The sequence below is a fragment of the Uloborus diversus genome, chromosome 4 (genome assembly GCF_026930045.1).
Source record: "Uloborus diversus isolate 005 chromosome 4, Udiv.v.3.1, whole genome shotgun sequence".
Lineage (NCBI taxonomy): Eukaryota > Metazoa > Arthropoda > Arachnida > Araneae > Uloboridae > Uloborus > Uloborus diversus.
In genome coordinates this window covers 46,233,143-46,254,530 of record NC_072734.1, presented here as the reverse complement: position 1 = coordinate 46,254,530, position 21,388 = coordinate 46,233,143, and the positions used below count along the sequence as shown (strand labels likewise).

The 21,388-nt window shown below is 32.9% G+C and overlaps 1 protein-coding gene across 1 annotated transcript in view; it reads right to left on the bottom strand.

Moving 5' to 3' along the window:
- The window catches only part of LOC129220100 (microprocessor complex subunit DGCR8-like), a 61,187-nt gene that overhangs the window by 6,537 nt on the left and 33,262 nt on the right, over positions 1 to 21,388 (bottom strand). The window contains exons 8-9 of the mRNA XM_054854440.1: positions 8,768 to 8,849; positions 5,941 to 6,042 (exon numbers count right to left, since the gene is read on the bottom strand). Of these exons, the coding sequence (XP_054710415.1) occupies positions 5,941 to 6,042; positions 8,768 to 8,849 (184 nt within the window). The remainder of the gene's footprint in view (positions 1 to 5,940; positions 6,043 to 8,767; positions 8,850 to 21,388) is intronic.

Sequence of the window (21,388 nt, the reverse complement as noted above, 5' to 3'; positions counted from 1 at the left end):
CCAAATTTGTTATCTCTTAAAAATTAATTAATATACTGGTCTTAAATTCTGTTTCAGAAATAGTGTGATACGAGATCTGATCAAAAAGTTCCAGGACTTTCTCAATAATTCATTATTAAAATTTTTTAACAATTATTCTAACTTATCACCTTCAAAGTACTCCCCTCTGGAGGAAATACACTTCTCCCACGGGTGTTTCCACTGTCCCATGCACCTGGAAAACTCTTCTTCGGGGATGCTGTTGAGCTGCTTCCGCGTTTTTTCTTCAATCTCTTCTATCGTCTGAAATCGCTGTCCTTTCATCGGGTACTTCAGCTTGGGGAACAGCCAGAAGTCGCAGGGGGCCAGATCAGGTGAATAGGGGGGCTGGGGAAGGGTTGTCATGTTTTTGGCCAAAAAGTCGCGGATAAAGGAGAGTGGTGTGACAGGGCGCGTTGTCATGGTGAAGAAACCACTTGCCTGTCGCCCACAATTCAGGCCTCTTCTGTCTAATTTTTTGATGCAAAGTTCTCAGGGTGTCAAGGTAGCGAAATCTGTTGACTGTTTCACCTTGTGCGAGGAATTCATGATGGATCACACCTTTCGAATCAAAGAAAACAGTGATCATCACTTTGACGTTCGATCTCACCTGACGAGCTTTTTTGGGTCTTGGTGAGCCTTTTGACTTCCACTGGGACGACTGCACCTTCGTTTCCACGTCCTAGCCATAAACCCAACTCTCGTCACCTGTGATGATAGTTTTCAAGAAGTTTTCGTCGGAACTGGCCATTTGCAAGAGCTCCTGACAACCTCCAGGCGGTGCGCTTTTTGATCCTCTGTCATCAGACGTGGAACGAATTTGGCTGCAACCCTTCTCATCTCCAATTTTTCGGTCAGGATCTCCTGACATGACCCAAATGAGATGTGGCACTCCTCTGTCATCTTTCGAATCGTTAAACGTCGATTGGAACGCACTAGGGCATTCACTTTGGCCACTTGAGCATCGTTAGTTGAAGTAAAAGACCTTCCTGAACGAGGGTCATCTGTCGTTGAAGTTCTGCCTTCCTTGAACCGTTTGAACCACTCATGACACCATGAATGACTCATCACTTCATCACCGAAAGCGTCCTGAAGCATTTGGAAAGTTTCCACGAATGATTTGCCCAATTTCACGCAAAATTTAACGCTTACGCGTTGCTCTACTTTCCTGTCCATTACGAAAAAGCTAGAAACAAAGAAGTGGTTTCAGTAAAACAGCTGTAACTTCCGTTTGGAGAAGGTTATCAATATTATGAAACAACAGCTGTGCTCGGGAAGACTTACTCTAAACAATGCTGCCAACCGGAAGTCTCTAGCACTCTCTGTTCTCGTGCAATTTCAAAATTCTGCAACTTTTCGATCAGACCTCGTATAGTGACGCAGTTGCAAATAAACTATTTAAAATAACTTTTAAAACTCAAATTCTTAATGTATTGTATCCGATAAATCTTTTTAAAGTTATGATTTCGCAAAATTTGTTGCATTAAGGTAAAAAGATAAAAATCAGCAAAACAAAAAAAGTACTTTTGATGCCACAAAAGCTAACAAAAGACTGGGTAAGGATAATAAGTGTGGCACTTTTCCGTTATATGTATGTCATAGATCATTTTCAAATATTTTCACCCAACTGGTTAAAACAACAATACACTAATTTGCTCGTCAAATTAGGCAAAATCAATGTTGTTAAAATTTAATGTTAAGTTCTTAAATAAAGCAATCCATTAAATAAGTCTAATCCATATACATAAATCGCTACTTCTGTATGTATGTATATCCGGGGTAATCTTCAAAACTACTGGACCGATTTTAACCATTTTTTCACCAGATAGCTACATTACCAGGGAGCAACTAAAGCTATAATTTATTCCCAAAAAACTTAGTTTAAAAACATTACGATGGAAAACAGTAAATGTCATGTAATTTCCCCATTAAATGATTAAATATAAAACCCATTGTTACGAAAATTCGTTGCCTTACAACAGAAACATTAAAAGTAATCATAATGAAAATTTTGAATCAAGGTTTCCCTAGAGCAAGGATGACATTTATTGCTTTTTTAGGATTTGTATCCTCATCTATAAGGGAGTTCCGTTTTAACCTGCAAGACCTCTATTTTTGCAACCATTAGTCCTAGATGCATACTTCCAATTGCAAAAATGTTCAAATCAGATGCAGAGTTAAGATATTGAAAATTTCAAGCAAAAATAAAAATGAGTAAAAAAATGCAAAACTTAACTTTTTATACCGGCCTCAAGTCCCATAACTTATGTTTAGGGAAATAATCTCCATTGAAAAACAATTCCAACACAAGAAGTTTGAAATTAGGATTATCAATATTCACCGAGATATGAAATGCAGCGTTTTGTGACTTACACCACTTTACACTCGCCTTCAATGACACCTTTTGGGGGAAAATATAGCAGTTAAAAAGTGTTTAAATTATATGTGTGCAGAGAGTAGTTTTTCAAATTGCTCGAGGTTTTACACAGTGTGCTTTTGCGTATCATGGCATAACATTTCCATGAATTTTTAAATAGCAAATGAAAAATATAAATACCTTGTTTTTTTTACCTCGACTACCTGTCATTCTTCTGAAAGGGCGATGAGCTCCAATCTTCTCTTCTGTATGGTCCCTTAAAACTTTAAACTCTCCTTGAGTTTTGGTCACACAAATGTCAAGAGTTTTTTGTGTCAGTAATAGTTTTCAATGGAGATCATTTCTCTAAACATAAGTTAGGGGACCTAAAGCCCGTATAAAAAGTTAAATTTTGTATTTTTTGATTCATTTTTATTCTTGCTTCAAACTTTCAACATCTTAATCCCACATCTGATTTTGAACATTTTTGCAATTGGAAGTATGCATCTGGGAATAACAGTTGTGAAAATAGAGGTCATGCAGGTTAAAACGGAATACCCTGTATACATAAATGGCTACTTTTTTATGTAAGGATGTCCGGGGTAAGCTTCAAAACTACTGGACGGATTTTAACCATTTTTTCACCATAGATAGCTACATTATCGGGAAGCAACTTAGGTTATAATTCATTTCTAAAAAACTTTGTTTAAAATAGTTATGATGGAAAACAGTAAATTTCATGTAATTTCCCTATTAAATGATTAAATATAAAACCCATTGTTACAAAATTTTGTTGCCTTACAACAGTAATATTAATAGTAATCATAAAAAAGTTTTGAATCAAGGCTTTTCAGGGGCAAACATGAATTTAAAGTCGTTTAAATATTCGGAAACTCTACTTTTTGCACTTTTTTTGTGTGTGTTTGTGTGTACTATTTTTTTAATAAATAAAGTGCACGTTTTATAAGTGATCTTTGTTTTTTGTTAGTTCATATTTTGGAATTCTTCAAATTTTTATATGCTTAAATGTCATGCTTTCGTTTCTAACTGAATATTATTTCGCTCTTTATACTTATTGCTATTTTACTTTTATGGGTAAGGAAGAAGCTCAATTTTTAATTACGCCAAAGCGGTGCGTTTTGAGTTCTTTCAGTTAAAATAGAAAATGAATGAAAGTAGCTATTGTTTCTCCCAATTATTACTGACCCAGGAAACGCTGGGTATTTCTCTAGTAGTTACATAAAAATGAAAGAATCACCAAAGAAATAAATGCATTAAATGCATAAAACTTGGATGTGTTAGAAAGTCTATATAACTCAGGGATGCACAACGTTTTTGAAACAGTGGGCCACTAATACCGGAATTGATTATGTTGAGGACCACTTCAAAAAGTGTATGGGGGGGGGGAGGGGATGTTAAAATCATAAAAAATCATTCACAACGTATTTAGCACTGCTTTTGGAGATATTCTGTTTTATTTTAACAAACATAGCTAATTTCTGTTCTCATGCAGAGATAATGGCAAAAAATCTATAAGTGAAAATGTTTACTTAAAAACAACAAAGTACAAAATTAGTAAGCATGGCTTAATGCACTCACTATACTTTTTTTAAAACTAAGCAAAGCAGATGACATAAAATTAATAGCATCTAATTAAAATTTAGATGTCTGAGAGAGACCACGTTTAATTCATTGAAATCATCCATAAAATTGAACCAAATTTTCATTAAGGTTTGTAGAAGTGCTTCAAAAATGCAGTCATAGCAAGGTGCAAAACAAAAAAAAAAAAGGATTCATTAGAATTCTATTCCTAGTCTTGGAATTGTTCAAATTCATGACACAAGTGTGTTTGCAGTTGCATGCTCTGCCAAACACAGTGGCATAAGCAGCTATATTCAAACAGTTTTTTCTGAGTACGAATAAATAAAATGGCCAATCTAAGATTTTTATCTCACTGACAATTTTTGTGAAAGTGTAATTAATCAGCATCTTATCTAGTTTTCTATTTTTAAATCAAAACAATATTATAGTATTAAAAAAGTGCAAACTCATTTTAGTTGGAAAAGCACAATTATGTCTAAAGTATGTTTTAAATCATGTCTTTTTTTTTTTTTTAAATTTATTATATAAGTTACATTTGAAGATAAATCAAATACTCAGCAAAAAGGATAGAATAAATATTTTACAACAGAAAAATTTCATTGACAAATAAATCCATAAAAAAATATCCATGTATAGTAGGTCACTAGGCTTTGTACTGTGTACAACTTAAGAAATAATCAGAAAATTAACTAAGCAGAAACAGATGCTTAAAGATTGCTGCACAATCATTAGCAATTCACCAAAATTAGCTAGGCATAATTTTCACATGCAAACGAAAAATGGAGAAAAGGAGCTGAAATGCAAAGAAAAATGTCACATTCATACGATGTTTACTCAGTTCAACTTTCTATTTCATTAACCAATTTTCATTTTGATAAAAGTATCGTTTGGTTACATTATTTTTGTTTATGTGCCAATTTTGCAAGTGCGATTTTTTCTGGAAGTGGTAGTTATAAATAGGAGTAAAACCGACCTGTATTCAACCTTAAAATTGTGAACTAGAACGATAAATTGAAAAATATTTCTTAAAATAGTTTTAGAAAAAAATAAAAAATGAAAATTTTTTTGGTTATTTTTTCAGAACTTGTTGGGGGCCAATTCAGCAAGCTTTGGAGGCCACCTTTGGCCTGCGGGCCATAGGTTATGCATCCCTGAGTAACTGTTGGATCTGTTTTAGCATCAACATATTTTTTAATCTTTTTCTCTGCTGTATTTTTTTAAATTTTTGCAACAAGGACTGTTGCTGCATAGTTAAAATTCATTTTCTAAACTTAATTCAAAATTATTGTTAGATCTGTTTTTGCCTTGAAATTTCAGCAACACATTACTACAATAGGTTAACTACATAAAAATTTGGAAATAATTAATCAAATAAAAAAGTTTTAATGTACCATGTTTTAAAAAATGAAAATGTATGGGGGAACTTCTTGGGTACTAATTATGAGCAATGATTAAGGTGATTATACAGAAGCTTATTAAATTCTATTGTAACTTAACCAAAACAAAAGTTGCTTTTCATCAAAATAATAGAATTTTCCCATATATTCAACCTAATTATTATTATTTATCTTTTTGCTTGAGTTCAAAACATATCAAATCATTGATAGTACGTGCTCACTAAAAAATAAAAGTAAATAAAAAACTGTTCCGAGTGACTTTGAAACAAAATTCTCAATGTCTATTTCAAAAATAAAATCCAATCCAAAAAACAAATTAGTTCTACTTTTCTTAAAATAAAGGAATAAACAAAAACTTTAAATAATATTCACTATTTAGACAATCACTCTTATGAGTGTCTCAACATTTAAAAATACTCAACAAACAAAGTTCCTTATAAAAACAAGATAGTATATCAACGCCTCAGAGCAACAGTAACACATCTTAGTGTTATTTCTGGGATTAGATATCTTACTACATCTCGGTGGCGATATTCAACATGCAGTTATTTATTTTTTATACTTTACCTAATTCTTTGAAAATATATTTTGGTTGAACTCTTAATGTGTGTTGAATATACTCGTGTAAAATACAAACTGGTGATTTTCCACAAGGATTCATAATGAATTCTAAAGAGGAGAAGAAAAAAAATCTAATTAGGCAATAATAAACTACGAATTCATATATTTTTTGCAGAAAAATAATTGCAGTTAAACATGCCTACCTAAATCCATTATTTTAAGATTTTAATGATACCTAATTTAATAATAACTTAACTATATTAATTTCACATAGATAAAAATATTTTTGAAAAAAAAAAAGCCAACTTTAAAACTTCAGTTGGAAACTGCTCTAAAAAGTTAAAAAAAAAAAAAAAAAAAATCCTTCGAACATCAGTACTAATTTTAAACAATTTTTGAAGTGGGCACACAAACAATAGGTAAAACGTTGTTTACCTATTGTTTGTGCGCCCACTTCATTTCTTTCACCCTACCAAACCATTATTTTAAGATTTTAATGATACCTAATTTAATAATAAATTAATAATAACTTTTCACCCTATCAAACCATTATTTTAAGATTTTAATGATACCTAATTTAATAATAACTTAACTATATTAATTTCATATAGATAAAAATATTTTTGAAAAAAAAGAGCCAACTTTAAAACTTCGGTTGGAAACTGCTCTAAAGAGTTAAAAAAAAAAAAAAAAAATCCTTCGAACATCAATACTAATTTTAAACAATTTTTGAAGTGGGCACACAAACAATAGGTAAAACGGTGTGTAAGCATATTTTGTTTATAGTATTTAATTCATTTCAATAAAGGGATTTTTTTACAAAAATTCCTTTCACAAATAAAATAAAAGAACATAAATTACAAGCATCAGCATATTTTAGCCTGTCTATTCAGTCAATTTGCATTAACTTGAAGTCCGATAACTCAAATATTACTATAACGCAAAGTTTTTATCAAGTCCTGATCCCTTTGTCTGAAATACCATGCTGATTATTCTCAGTATCTCGAAGTTAACTTCCTTTAACTTGAAGTTTTTTCAAAGATGACTAGAAATTTATTTCGAAAGAATGAAAAAAAAAGTGATCCTATGAGAGAAAAATTCCTTCACCTTCACTTGGAATTCCTGCACAATAGACCTCTATAGCAAGGAGAACACATGTTGAGCCAATGTGCGATAAAAGAGTTAAACGTGCGGAAACGAGTACCTTTGTTCCTTTTGCTTGAACTGTACTGTTTAGTACAGTATAATAGTTATTTAGACACGTTGCTGGACTATGAATCTGCTTTTAAGCTGTCAAGTAGTCAAGTCAACTGATTGTATCAAAGGCTGATCTACGTTAAAATGCATTAACCTTCATTTTTTAGTTCGATCATTCCCCTCCATCATTTATTTTCACCTGAGAAATAACGACATTGATAAGATCTGTCATGGAGGTCATATTCACGGAGGTGAGGAATCTTTCATTAATATAGACCTAATACATACATTTTTCAGAGAAAATTTTTTTTCTTTTTTGCTACAATCTGCACATGTTAAGCATATGAAAACAAGTTCACTTCTTTTTTACATTAATTTACATCCCTGAAATTCAAGTTCAGGGAGGTGAGAAGTCAGAATAACCACAATTTAAAGCAAAATCTATCTTCTTGTTTTTTAACAAAAATCTCACAACTTCCATTATGGCTGAAAATAAACAAAGTGGCTCCCTTGTATCATGGAAAATAAAATTTGATGTCATTACTGCCACGCCTTAATGAGGAATGGCATTTTGTGTTTAGGTAATGGAAGTGAGAATTTATTGTGTGACATGAATCCTGATCCTACTAAAACAAACTAAAACACAATATTAAAAAATTATATACTTAAACAACTATTATTTAAGACACTTGTGAAAGGAATAATAAATATATAAGTATATACTTTTAACTAAACAACTTATTGAGCAACATAAGCAGTCACACAAGGTGTGTGACATGCCATGGAGGTGAGAATTCACCTGTTGCGAATCAAAACATACTAAAATTAAAATTATTATTAAAAAATTGCTGGTAGGTTTAAATAGATATATTTCTGATTGAATTAAAAATCATTGTTAAATGAATTGGTCTTTAAAGATTTTACTGTAAAAAGTGTGGGACAGAAAAGTTGCACTTTTTGAAGAATGACGCATGTACACATTATTTAAAATATTCGATGGTTTTGAATATTAAAATGTCGAAAACCGAAACTAGCGGTAATTTGAACTTTGTATAAGTCACAATTTTTCGTCGGTCCTTTTAGAATTGAGTTATCGCGAATTGACTGTATTTCAAGAAAGTCACTTTAAATGAAGATCAAAACCTTTATACCATCATAGAAATATATGTAATGTATGTGAATGCTTTTATATTTACAGCTTTAAAAAAAAAGTGGATAATTTTTGGAACTAGATAATTGGCATAGCTGATTTTGACTTTTCTACTCGATGTTCTTCCTGAATTTATTGTGGAATTTACTCTCCTTTAGTGGTTTTCCAAGTTTTTAGAGATTGTTTTACCAGCCTCACAAAAAACCTAAAAATAGGAATGCACAGTTCACGTCAAAAAAAAAAAAAAAAAAAAACGTTAATACTGTAAAATACCAAGAACTGGGGGCTCAATAACTTATTCAATGAAAGAAAACTCCTCCAAAGGATAATAGCATCTTACTATAGGCCTAATTAAACTGGTTACAAATATGAATGAAGATGTAGTGCTTTACTGCAGTGTATTTACTTTATCATTAAAGTATATTTCTAAAAACTAAACATGTTTATGTTATGATAGAGTACAAATTTGTAAACCAATACATTTACCTCTCTTGCTTGCATTTCCCAGCAGCACACTTTTATCTGGTGCATTAGGCAGGGGGCATGTAATCAGCTTAGTACTGTCAGGCTGAAAATGTAGAAAGCAAAAGGATTAAAAATTTTCATTTCTATACAGTACAATAAAAACATAATAATTCTGCACAATTGTAATGACAACCTTTTAATCCTAATATAGCAAGCTTTCACTGAAGTAGTGAGTTTTTGTAATTTCAAGGTTGGTCTGATATTTAAAGAGCTTAAAACAATGATCTTAGTTCAGGATCTGTAAAAACCTAGGCCACCAAGATTTTTAATGAAATACCTGGGTTTTTTTCTGCATATTAGATGAAAAACCTGTGTCTTTCAGACATTTTCAAGAAACTTCTTATTTATGATTTCAATATAAGTATTATGCCAAATCACTGTTTGACAATTTTTCTATTTCTTACAGCTGTATATAATTTTCAAATAATCGTACATCTACTTTTTACTCAAACATAAAAATGAAAAATATCAAAAACTAAAGTAAGAAGTCAAATATAAATTTAAAAATAATTGATTAAAACATGAACTGCTACATAAAATCTTTTTCATAACATGTGATGTATTTAAAAAGTAAACATTTACAGGGTTCATACACTTTTGGTTAAAAAAAGTTCCCTGACTTTTCCAGGATTTCCAGGTTGTTTTTTAGAAAATTCCAGGTTACTCGCTTCATTAAAAATTTAAGTTTAAATAGTAATATTTTCAAAATAATTAAAATTGTTTAAAGTACCAATGCAGAAGAACTGAAACTTCTCCCCCTTAGATTTAAAAAAAAAAAAAAAAAAAAAAAAAAAAAACTTAGATTTTTTTTCCTTTGTTTTCTTTGTCAAAATTTTAAGTTTTTTTTTAAACATTTTGTTCAAAATTGTTTTAATTTGTTTACTATTTGTTGAAAACAGAGTACTTTCAACTTATTTTAGGTTTTTTTTTGATGTCACGCATAATATTATAGCGTTTTGCTGTAGTCCTGCAGCAACCTTTTAGCATCCGCTTTTGGTTTACAATACTTTTTATTTTCTTATAAGTAGGTTACACAAAACATATTGAGCAAAATGCAAAGCTAAATTTTAGTATAAATATGGTTAACTTGTTGCATCAATTGGCATACCATGTAATGCATAGTAACAAAAATCAACATCCGCCGATCATAGGCCAATGCCAATAATCTTTTTTTTTTCTTCACATATTAAAGGACGCTTACATTAAAATTTCAAATTTTCTTTTCCAGAAAGTATTAGTTAATTTTCAAAAATTCACAACTTTTTGCACATTTTAATGTTATTTTCAATGTTACTCATTGATATAAACATCCAATTCTGTTTCTGGAAGTTTAAGTCTATTTCCATTGTGCAAACGATCAAATATGGCGACAAAGTGAAAAATTTAAAATAATATGTAGATTTTTGGATTTGTAGTATAAAAGTAGTAATAAATAATTAATAATCCTTAAAAAAATACAATAAAAGCAAAATAGTCAGAATTTAGCATATAAGAGTCTAAATCAATTAAAACAAAAAAAATGTTATGAAGTTAAAATTTTGCATTTTTCCAGAAAATAATTACAAATTATCCGGAAAAAAGGGCACAATTTGTGTTGTTTTCAATAGTTTGCATTGCAATTAACATCCAATGCCGTTTTCGGGAACTTAGGCACTTGAAAAAGTCTTGTGTACTTCCATCTTGGGAATGACCAAATATGGCGGCTATGCCCAGAAATAAGAAATAACTTTTTTTAAATTTGTTGCATGAAGACAATTAAAAAATAATAAATCTTCATGATAATACAATTCATTGAAAAGTTTTTATCACATTTGCGTCCGAGGCAGTGAGGATAAGATTAAGTTTTAAGAACAAAATTTTTCATTTCTCAAGAAAATTATTTCAAATAATAATAGAAAAACAATTTGCAGGCCATTTTTTGTTGTTTTCATCAGTTTTCAATTAAAGAAAACATCCAATTCTGCTTTGTTTTTAGAAACTTAGGCATTTTAGGATCGTATCTACATCCATCTTGTGAATGACCAAAGATGGCGACTGCGTTTCACACGTAGCTGAAATGATTTTCCGATCAAAAAAAAAAACTATTTTCCCCGATCGATCTTCCCATTTACAGGTTGTGCTTCCGAAGCAGTAAATTGTCTTCTCTCCTTTTGAGTTTGTACATAATTGCTGTTCACCTGATTTTTTTTCCCTTGGGAACTACTGAGAGCCAAAAATGGCGGCTGCTGAAGATTTTTTGGGTCGCCACTTTTTTCATTGCTTTAAAATTGTTACAATTTTTTTTAAATACATCGATAAAAATGAAGATTAGATCTTATAAAACCAAATTCCCTGGGAAAAAATTGGGAAAAGAAAAATTTTGGGGACACATTTGGAAAATTCCCTGACATTTTTGACTATGTCATTTTCCATGATAATTCCAAGTTTTCCCGGAGCGTACGAACCCTGAACCGAATAGAATGTTGTGGCAACCCATCTAAAACTTTAGGCAGTAGAAAGAAATGCGTTCCCCTCACTGACTCCATGTAAGAAAATCTTCGATCTTTTGGTGCATTTTTCGTTGTGAAAAAAAAAAAAAAAAACGTTCATTTCTCGATCGCAGTTTTTAAGTGCCAGCGTCGGTTTAGATAAAAATTTACAATTTTTTTCGTGAAATCACAATAAAAACGAAGACTAGATCTCATGGTAGTTAATTCCTTGGGAAAAAAAATGAAAAAAAATTTTTGGAGGACAAAATTTGAAAACTCTCCCTGACATTTTTGACAGTGTCATTTTCCCTGACAATTCCCGGTTTTCCCGGAATTCCCGGAGCGTACGAACCCTGATTTACCTCTATTCAAAAACTACTTTTGGGACTAACACTTTGAAAATAGGGATTTTCCTTGTTATCACAAGATAGACTAACATATTTTTGAGAATAAGCGCAGCGCCACATACAGGAAATAAAGAATTATTGAATAAAAACAAAAAATCTGACTGCGTAAAAACCAAAAAAAAAAAAAAAACTAAAAAGAAAAATGTATAAACCCAGTAGTTTAGAATGCTATTAAGTACTACTGAATAACTGCACCACTGAAATAGTTTTATATTCATACACAGATAAGACATATCATAAATTCAAAAACAGAATAGAAGGATCAACAGTCGGGGCCCATTCAAATTTTACGGGGTCTTTGATTCAGAAAGGAATGGGCCCCGACTGTTGATCCTTCTATTCTGTTTTTGAATTTATGATATGTCTTATCTGTGCACGAATAAAAAACTATTTCAGTGGTGCAGTTATTCAATAGTACTTAATAGCATTCTAAACTACTGGACTTATACATTTTTCTTTTCAGTTTTTTTCGCAGTCGGATTTTTTGTTTTTATTTAATAATTTTTTATTTTACTTTTTAATTTTCATTGACTTAGTTATTACGATTATAAGATGGTACATTTCGCAACCTTGTCATTTCATTGGGAGAGTTTGTATCGTGAGATTTATTAAGTAACTTGCGGTGGTCTAAACTAAGCTACATGTGCTTGACCTTCAGCAAAAATGCGCGAATTTAAGTCAACCACAGCACAACTATATAAACTGTTGGCTATTGAAAAAATTATTGATTCCCATGCAAATTCGTTCTTGCACGTCGGCTGGGTGCGGGCTGACGCGATTGACGTCATCGCCAATCGGCGATCGGCACGTGCCGAGTCGACGTGCATAAGACACGTGCATTGAGATGGAATGAGGTGGTGTTTGGAATGAGTGAGTGAGGGTGACTATCAAGTTGATAGATGGAGATCGTTTTTGTTTTTAAGCGATTCTGTTTTTATTTTATTTTCCTGTAAATGGTTATGATTAAGTGTTCAAATAAACGACGAGTTTTTAAACATTAGTTTTCCTTTCAAAAACAACTGCTACATGGGCTTAGAACGTTGGGAAAGTTCAGGAAAGGAATTTTTTTATGTCAACAGGTTATGGGCCGTGCCCATGTTGCAATATTTCATTTTGAGAGATATATCGGCTTCGGGGGCCATAAGGATTGAAAAATCTTATGAGCTTTTTAAAGTCTGAAGATTTTCAAGTTTAAGTTAGAAATTTTGAACATTGCTTTACAGCCATGGCTTTGCTCCCCGAAGGTTTTGAACTGCTCTGCAAAAAGAACTGGGATAGATGGAAAATAGATGTTAAAGTATTACTTCTCGATAAAGGATGTTGGAAATTTATTGAAGGGAAAGTAGTCGCTTTAGATGAAAAGGCAACTAGTCGTGAGCGTAGCGAATTTCTACTGTTGCAGGATCGCGCTTACACCACACTTTATTATGCTATAAAGCCTGAGTTCAGACCACTTATTCAAGACATTGCAGATGGCAAAAAAGCATGGGAGATTCTACAAGCTCAGTTTGAACCAAAAACGCGAGCGAGAGTTATACAATTTTTGGATGAATTCTTTAACATCCGTTATAAAGATAACGAAGAAATGGGTCTTTTTATAGCTAGAGTTAAATTAGCTGTGAAGAAATTGTATGACGCGGGCCATAGTTTAGATTCGCTTTTTCAAGGTTTCCAAGTTATTAGGCATTTACCGCCGGAATATACCGGTATAATCCAACTAATTTACCGTTGGAGTGATGAAGATTTTGACATCAACAAGATTGCTGAGGAGCTGGTGAAAGAAGAAAGTAGGCTGAAACAGGTAAAAGCCGACAATGAAAAACCTGAGGTGAGTGCTTTCAATATTACTAATAGAAGCAAGAAGACAGGAAAAGTAGTAGAAAACACAGGAAATGCTAAATTTGTTAAAAATACGAAGGATAGAAAGTTAATAGGACCGTGTCATAGATGTCATCAATACGGACATTTGATCGCGCAATGTAAAAGTAACGTAAATCGTAATAACTTTTCGAACTTCAATGATAAATATTCGATGTTAGTTGAGAGTTACATTTCGACCTCTGAATCAGGAGCAGGTAAAGATTGTAATAGGAATCAGTTTCACTGGATTTTTGATTGTGCGGCAACAACGCATTTTTGTAATAACAAGAACTTAATGAAAAATTTTGAAGAAATTTCCGATGTAAATATGGCTTTGGCAGTGGGAAATGCTAATAGTAAAGTTTTGGGAAGAGGAACTGTGAGATTTGCTGTAAAAATGAACGGGAAAGTTAATTGGATAGAGTTAACAAACGTTTTATACAACCCAAACATGAGAAGAAATTTAATCTCCGGTGCACGTTTAGAAGCAGCCGGTGCACATTTTGTTGGTAGTAAAGGAAAAGTTTGCGTGTTCTTCAATAATTGGCGAAAGCTATTTTATGCAAGGAGAGAAGAGGGTTTATACTATGTAGAACCGTTTGCGTACGATACTGCAGAAAATAAACAAGTAGAAAGCGGATTCAACGTAAATGCCGGTACTGTTAAACAAACGCAAATTGTAGAAAATAAACAAACGGAAGTCGGATTTAACATTAATGCTGGAACTGTTAAACAAAATCAACTCTCTAACCTTTGGCATAGGAGATTTTGTCACATAAATTATGATTACATCCGAGATACTAGTAAAAATCAAAGCGTGAATGGTCTTCCAAAAATAGAAAAACCAGACGAAAAATGTGAAGTTTGTATTCTAGCTAAGTCAACTAGGATTTCTTTTAAATCAAATCCTAAGACCTCAAATTCTGCACTACAGTTAGTTTTTATGGACGTTTGTGGTCCTCTACCAACGCCATCAAAAAGTGGGAGTAGATATTTTCTTTCGATAATTGATGATTTTAGTCGTTTCGTGACTGTTTACACTTTAAAACGAAAAGATGAAGTTTTAAGCAAATTCATCCACTATCATAAGAAAATGGAAAGAATAACGGGAAAGAAACATGTTAGCATTCGTACAGACAACGGGGGCGAATTTTGCAATGAAGAGTTTGAACGGTATTTAAGTTCTTACGGTATTCAAGCCCAAAGAACAAATGCTTATACGCCAGAGGAAAACGGGATTTGCGAACGTTTCAACAAGACAGTTTTAGACGGGATAAAAGCAATGCTAAAAGACGCGAAAATGAACAATGAATGGTGGGCGGAAGCATTATATTGTTTCACTTTCACTTGGAATCGAATTTGTCATAAAACAACCAAAACTCCTTTTGAAATGTTTTTCGGCAGAAAACCCTCGGTAGTATTCCTAAAAGCTTTCGGAAGTAAAGCTTTCGTTAATGTTCCAAAACAACGGAGAAATAAATTCGAAATGCGTGCAATTGAGGGAATAATGATAGGATATGCGATAAATACCAGAGGATATAGAATTTGGTTAAATAACGAGCAAAAAGTAATTGAAACTTGTAATGTTAAGTTTAATGAAAATAAGAATGCAGTGGAAGAAGTCCTGGACCCAATAGAAAAACCTAAAAAACGAACTCAATACTCGGAATTCCATTATGAGTTAGATGAGGAAGAAAGCGCGCAAAATCGCGATGAAGGTGGAACATCTAGTGAAGATTCAACTGAGAAAGTTTCCGAAGAAAACAGATCTGAATTTGCGAAAAGCGCCTCAGAATTGAATTGGGTTAGAAATGCAGTGCCGAGACCAGACGGGACGCGAAGTGACATTTATTATTTCTTAGAGGGAACGAAACAAAGATTTAGATCATGTAATGATATAGAAAAATATTGCAAAAGTAAAAATTTAAAATTCGAAAAACAGCTGTTTGATTTCAGCGGAAAGAATGTTTTTTCGGGAAAGATTAAATTTGCAAATGATACGGAACGCGAAACTGAAAAAAATGAAGCGAACATTGTTGAGGTGAAAATTCCGACAAGTTTCAAGGACGCTATAGAATCAGAAAATGCTCAAGATTGGATCGAATCCATGAACGACGAGTTAAATACGATGAAAGAAAGAAAAGTTTTTGAGTTAGTTGAGAGACCGCCGCACAAAACTATACTAGGAAATAGATGGGTGTACAGCGTAAAAAGGGATGTAAATAATCGAATTTCAAGATTCAAATCGAGATTGGTAATTTTAGGTTGTCAACAAAGGAGAGAAGATTTTGACGCTATTTTTTGCCCAGTAGTCAATTTTTCAATTATTAGACTATTTTTTTGTATTTTGGTTTGTTTTTATAGTTGGAAAAATTGTCAAGTAGACATAAAAAACGCTTATTTATATGCCGAATTAAAGGAAAGTATATATATGCACCAACCCGTAGGTTTTTGTAAAGATAAAAATAAAGTTTGTTTCTAAAAAAGTCAATCTACGGACTACATCAAAGTGGAAGAAACTGGTATATAGAAATCGAGAAAGCATTAAAAAATATTAATTTCATTAAAGTAGAATGGTGTAATTGCGTTTTTAAAGGACGAAATACCATCCTATTACTCTACGTAGATGATATCGTAATATTCGGAAAGGAAAACCAGTATATAGATGAAGTCATAAAAAGTGTGCGAAAAATTTTCGATCTGAAAGTCCTCGGAGAAACGAGAAAATTGTTAGGGATCGAATTTTGTCAAGATCATAAAAATTTGTATTTGCATCAACAAAGTTACATAGAAGAAATTTGTGAAAAATTTAAAGAATATAAAATCCCGATAACTTCTTTACCCATAGTAAAAGGAACTGTTATTTCAAAATTAGATTGCCCAAGTTCGAAGTGTGAAATAGAAGAAATGGAAAGAATTCCCTATCGAAGTTTGCTCGGTAGTTTAGCATTTTTAGCAAACCGCACTCGCCCCGACATAACCTACGCGGTAAATGTTTTATCGCAAGTGCAGGAAAATCCCGGAATCAAACACTGGGAAATACTACTTAAGCTTCTAGGTTACGTTAGGTCTACCAAAGAATATAAGCTGAACTTGTCCAAAGTGCGAAACATTGAAATGAAAAGTTTTTCAGATGCCGACTACGTTGCAAATAGGGACAACAGAGTTTCATTGGGAGGAATGATAATTTTTATCGACGAAGTTCCTATTGTGTGGAAAAACAACGAAGCAAAAATGTGTGAGTCTGTCCTCGATGGAATCTGAATATATCGCACTAGCTGACGCGGCGAAAGAGTCTGTGTGACTGAAAAATGTACTAGCGGATAAAAATTTGAACTTCAGTCTCGGAGATTGTACTTTATTTTGCGACAACAAATCGGCAATTGATTTCACGAAATCAAGTGTAGAAAATGCGCGAACGAAACATATAGACGTTAGATACCATTTTATTCGCAATTTAGTAAATGATGAAATTTTTAGTTTGAAATTTGTTTCTGGGAAAGAAAATGTTGCAGATTTGTTTACGAAGCCACCTACTAGATTGGAGTTAAAGAAATTTTGTGATCAAGTATTTGTTTGAATGTGCTTTCTTTTGGAAAGAATGACTTTTCCGGACTTTACGTTTTGACCAGCGAGATGCTGTGTGATTTTTTGAGATTCATTGACTTTGAACTTTTTGACTTTATTTCAAAGTGAACTTATTGAGCTTTAGTTATGCTAAACTTTTTACTTATTAGATTTTCTTCAAATTTCAAATTTTTTTGATTTAATACTGGTGATATTTATGTATTGTGTTTTTGAAATGTTAGTTACATTTGCAATTGATGTTTTTGATGTTGTGAAAGTGATAGTATGTTTGAAGAGTGATTTGCACGGGAAGGGGGCCAATGTTGGCTATTGAAAAAATTATTGATTCCCATGCAAATTCGTTCTTGCACGTCGGCTGGGTGCGGGCTGACGCGATTGACGTCATCGCCAATCGGCGATCGGCACGTGCCGAGTCGACGTGCATAAGACACGTGCATTGAGATGGAATGAGGTGGTGTTTGGAATGAGTGAGTGAGGGTGACTATCAAGTTGATAGATGGAGATCGTTTTTGTTTTTAAGCGATTCTGTTTTTATTTTATTTTCCTGTAAATGGTTATGATTAAGTGTTCAAATAAACGACGAGTTTTTAAACATTAGTTTTCCTTTCAAAAACAACTGCTACATGGGCTTAGAACGTTGGGAAAGTTCAGGAAAGGAATTTTTTTATGTCAACATAAACAACCTGTATAACTCATGATGACGGGAAATCGGAAATGTCCCGTCAATCAAATCTTTCTCGCAAAACTAAAAAAGCCTCTCAAGAAAGTACACGTCGCAAAACTCGGTCCCTTGAATCAAGGCAAAAACAAATGCAACATGTAAGAGATGAAAATCGAATTAATACTCTTTCTTTTGGTGCTTATTACACGGGTTTATTTTGATGAGGACTACAATCTGAGTGTCTTGCCTTCGTTACGCATATATATTTTTTATTACAGTACAGAATACATATAAAGAACACATGAAAGAATTTACATCACCAAGAGGATAAAGTACATCCGGAGCAAAGGTGTCTTGACCTACAGCCTCCAGTGGGAGAAGCAATCGCGTAGACCACTCGGCTACTGAGACCCCAATTAGTAGACTTAGTAAATAAAAATATCAGGCAGTGAAAACTACCTGCATTTGTTGCATGCAGGTAGCGTGCGACACAATGTGCGACACCCAGCGCGCGCCGATCCCAAACTGACAAAACGGCAACTGGTTTTTGAAATGGTACTTTTGATTACTGGCATGTGTTTAGTGACACTCCCACGGTTAAGACAAATCCGTTGACATAAGAATTACCAAAACTGGCCAAGGCGTTTAGCCTGTAGAACGCCACATAGAAACGGACATACATACATAGACTGATAAACACATTACCCTCCTTTGCGTCCTGCACGAGCAGTTGGGTAAAAAGCAAAAAATTTGCTGGTGCGGCGCATGTAAAGGGTGCGGCGGATTTTTTTTTCCCCCCAAGTAAGAAAAAAATCCAAGTTTTTAAAAAACATTGAAATTTCTGCCAATAGATGGCACCACATCGTCCTGCTGCCAGTACACAGAGGGGTATTTGAGCCAAAAAGCTGGCGAAAAGTCGAAATGACAACTTTGCTTATCGGTTTCGGCCTTAAGTTTCAAAACAGGTGGATAAACATACCATTATGTGGAAGTGTCCTTTTTTCATTGGAACTATACATAAAAATTTGCCAGCAGTAAGAACTTAGCACTTTGATGATTCGGTTGTCTTTGTTTTCAATAAACCTTCAACGTTTTATTTTTTGCATTAAAATTATATTAGAAGAAAAATTTATTATGGATGGCCTAAGGGAAGGTTTGTGTACTATTACTTATCAATTTTTACTTTTTGAGACCGTAAATATTTTTTTTTAATGCAATTCTTGAAGCCTCACAAAAATATCAATTTTTGGAATTTTTTTATGTAAATGAATGGTTTTAAACACTATGTACTAATTTGTACTATTTCTAAGTTGTACCCTATGTTACTTTAGAATGTCTACTTTTAAAGGGTGTCCCAGAATTAACACAAGATTTAAATTTGCCACAATTTTTGCTGTAAATTGTTGGCAGCCACGGAAAAAGAACAATTTGACAGCTGGGAGTTTAGGGTTAGTAAAAATGGAGTGTTATGCTATTATACAGCCAGCGAAACAATTCAATCACTGCGTGAGGAATTTCCTGTTCGTGTACTTTCTCGTTTCGGTGATATGAATTGTACCCTAGATCGTGTGATTTTACATCATTAGACTTCTTCCTACGGGGTTATTTGAAGTCAAACGTCTATGTCAACAATCCCACAACCACCCGCGCATTACCTAAGTGCGATATCGAGCGCCAATAACAGTAAACTGCTTGATCCGCCCAAACTTTCATTATTTTTCAAATAATTGTTCGATAATGAAAACGCATTATAGAATCGAAAACGCTCCATTTGTAATAACCCTAGACCCTCAGCTGCCAAATTGTTCTTTTTTTCAAGTTTGCCCACAATTTATTGCATAAATGGCGGCAAATTCAAATCTTGCGTTAATTTTGGGACACCCTTTATAATCTGCAACAAAAGCGTGCCCGAATTTGACCGAAAAAATTAATAAAGCTATAAACAGAACACATTATTTTCATAATTTTGAGTTTTTTTTCAATTAATATTAGATTTTACGGCTTCAGCCATAAGTACGACTCAAAATGTTATTAAAGACAGTACATAAGGTTATTTGATGCAAAGTTCAGGCAAATAGAAAATAAACTAGCTGAAATTAGGGATTTCTCTGGAAAATATCGAAATTTAAAAATTTTACCCTGTTTTGTATCTGGGTCAGACTTTGAAGTCAGTCAGTAGCATCAATTTGTCATGCTATAGTCTAATTTATAATATCCTGTGCTTGTTTTCAACTTATGCACCAGACAGAAACTTGTGAACCCAAAAATAACCGAAAAAAAAAATTATGAAATTAATAGTCTGCTCTTTTTATAGTTTTATTATTTTCTGTGTAAATTTTTGTTGCAAATTGTCAAAATAGACACTATTATAGAAAAATTTGGAAGTAGTACAAATGAGAACAGAATATTTAAAATCATTGTCTTACAAGAAAAAAAAAGGGGGGGGGGGGGGTGTTTTTGTGAGGCTTGAAGAAAGGCATTAAAATAAAAAATAAAAATATATGCATATAAATTGATGAATAATAGAGTACAAACCTTGCTCAGCCCCTCCATAATAAATATTTCGTCTAATATCACTTTTAACATGGAAAATAAAACAACAAAGGTTTGTTGAAAAACTTGAATGTCCCAATCAGAAATGGACAACAGAATCAAAAAAGTGTTACGTTCTGACTGCTGGTAAATTTTTATGGTTAGTTCCAATTAAAAAAGAACGCTTTCACATACTGCCATGTTTATCTACCTGTTTTGATACTCAGAAGCGACAATAACCAGTAAAATTGACAATATCGATTTTTGTCTCAAATACCCGTCTGTGTGACAGTTAGCATAACATACCGATTCACATAGAAAAAGTAGGTTAGTCACGTCAAAGTACGTCGATGTTTCAATATTTTTATCAAACATTCAAAAACGTTTTTCGTTGTTTGCAATGTTCTCCATTTTGCTTCTGATTTCTATATAAAAAACAATAAGCTTTTAATAATGATTAATAGTTTTCAAACCGTTTGAATGCTTATTTTGATGCTTGAATCAAACGTTACGCCAAAATAAGCAGTAAAAATGGCTTTTTAAATCAAGTTGATGAAAAAATATATATTGACATAATACTAAATATTTCAAGAATCTTATCTGTTATTGTTCAGGATTCAAATGTCGAACTATGTCGTTTCTACATCAATTGATATTTTTGTGCAACTTGAGCCAAATTTTGACATTGGCAAGGCATTGATGAGAAGGGTTTGTGTCCTCCGCTCTGGATGACCAACCAATGTCTTCTCCCAAGGTAAGAAAATTAGATTTACAGTAAAGTATATATTGTTACGTGAGTTAAAAATATTTCTTTCATTTGCATTTCACTTCAGGTTTCTTTACAACTAATTGTGCTTTGAAGTTGCCGAATGTTGGGTGCGGCGTATAAATTAAAATTGTTTTTTCTTAAGAATATATTTCGATGCTGTGCTTACTCCCGAAAACACAGTACGTACAAAATACATTCTATATAATTTCCTCCTCCTGATGCTGTTCTCTCAACTAATGACTAATTTCCAAAAGGTACAAGGGGCACAGATCTAAACAAAGCTCCTGATTTTAGTGC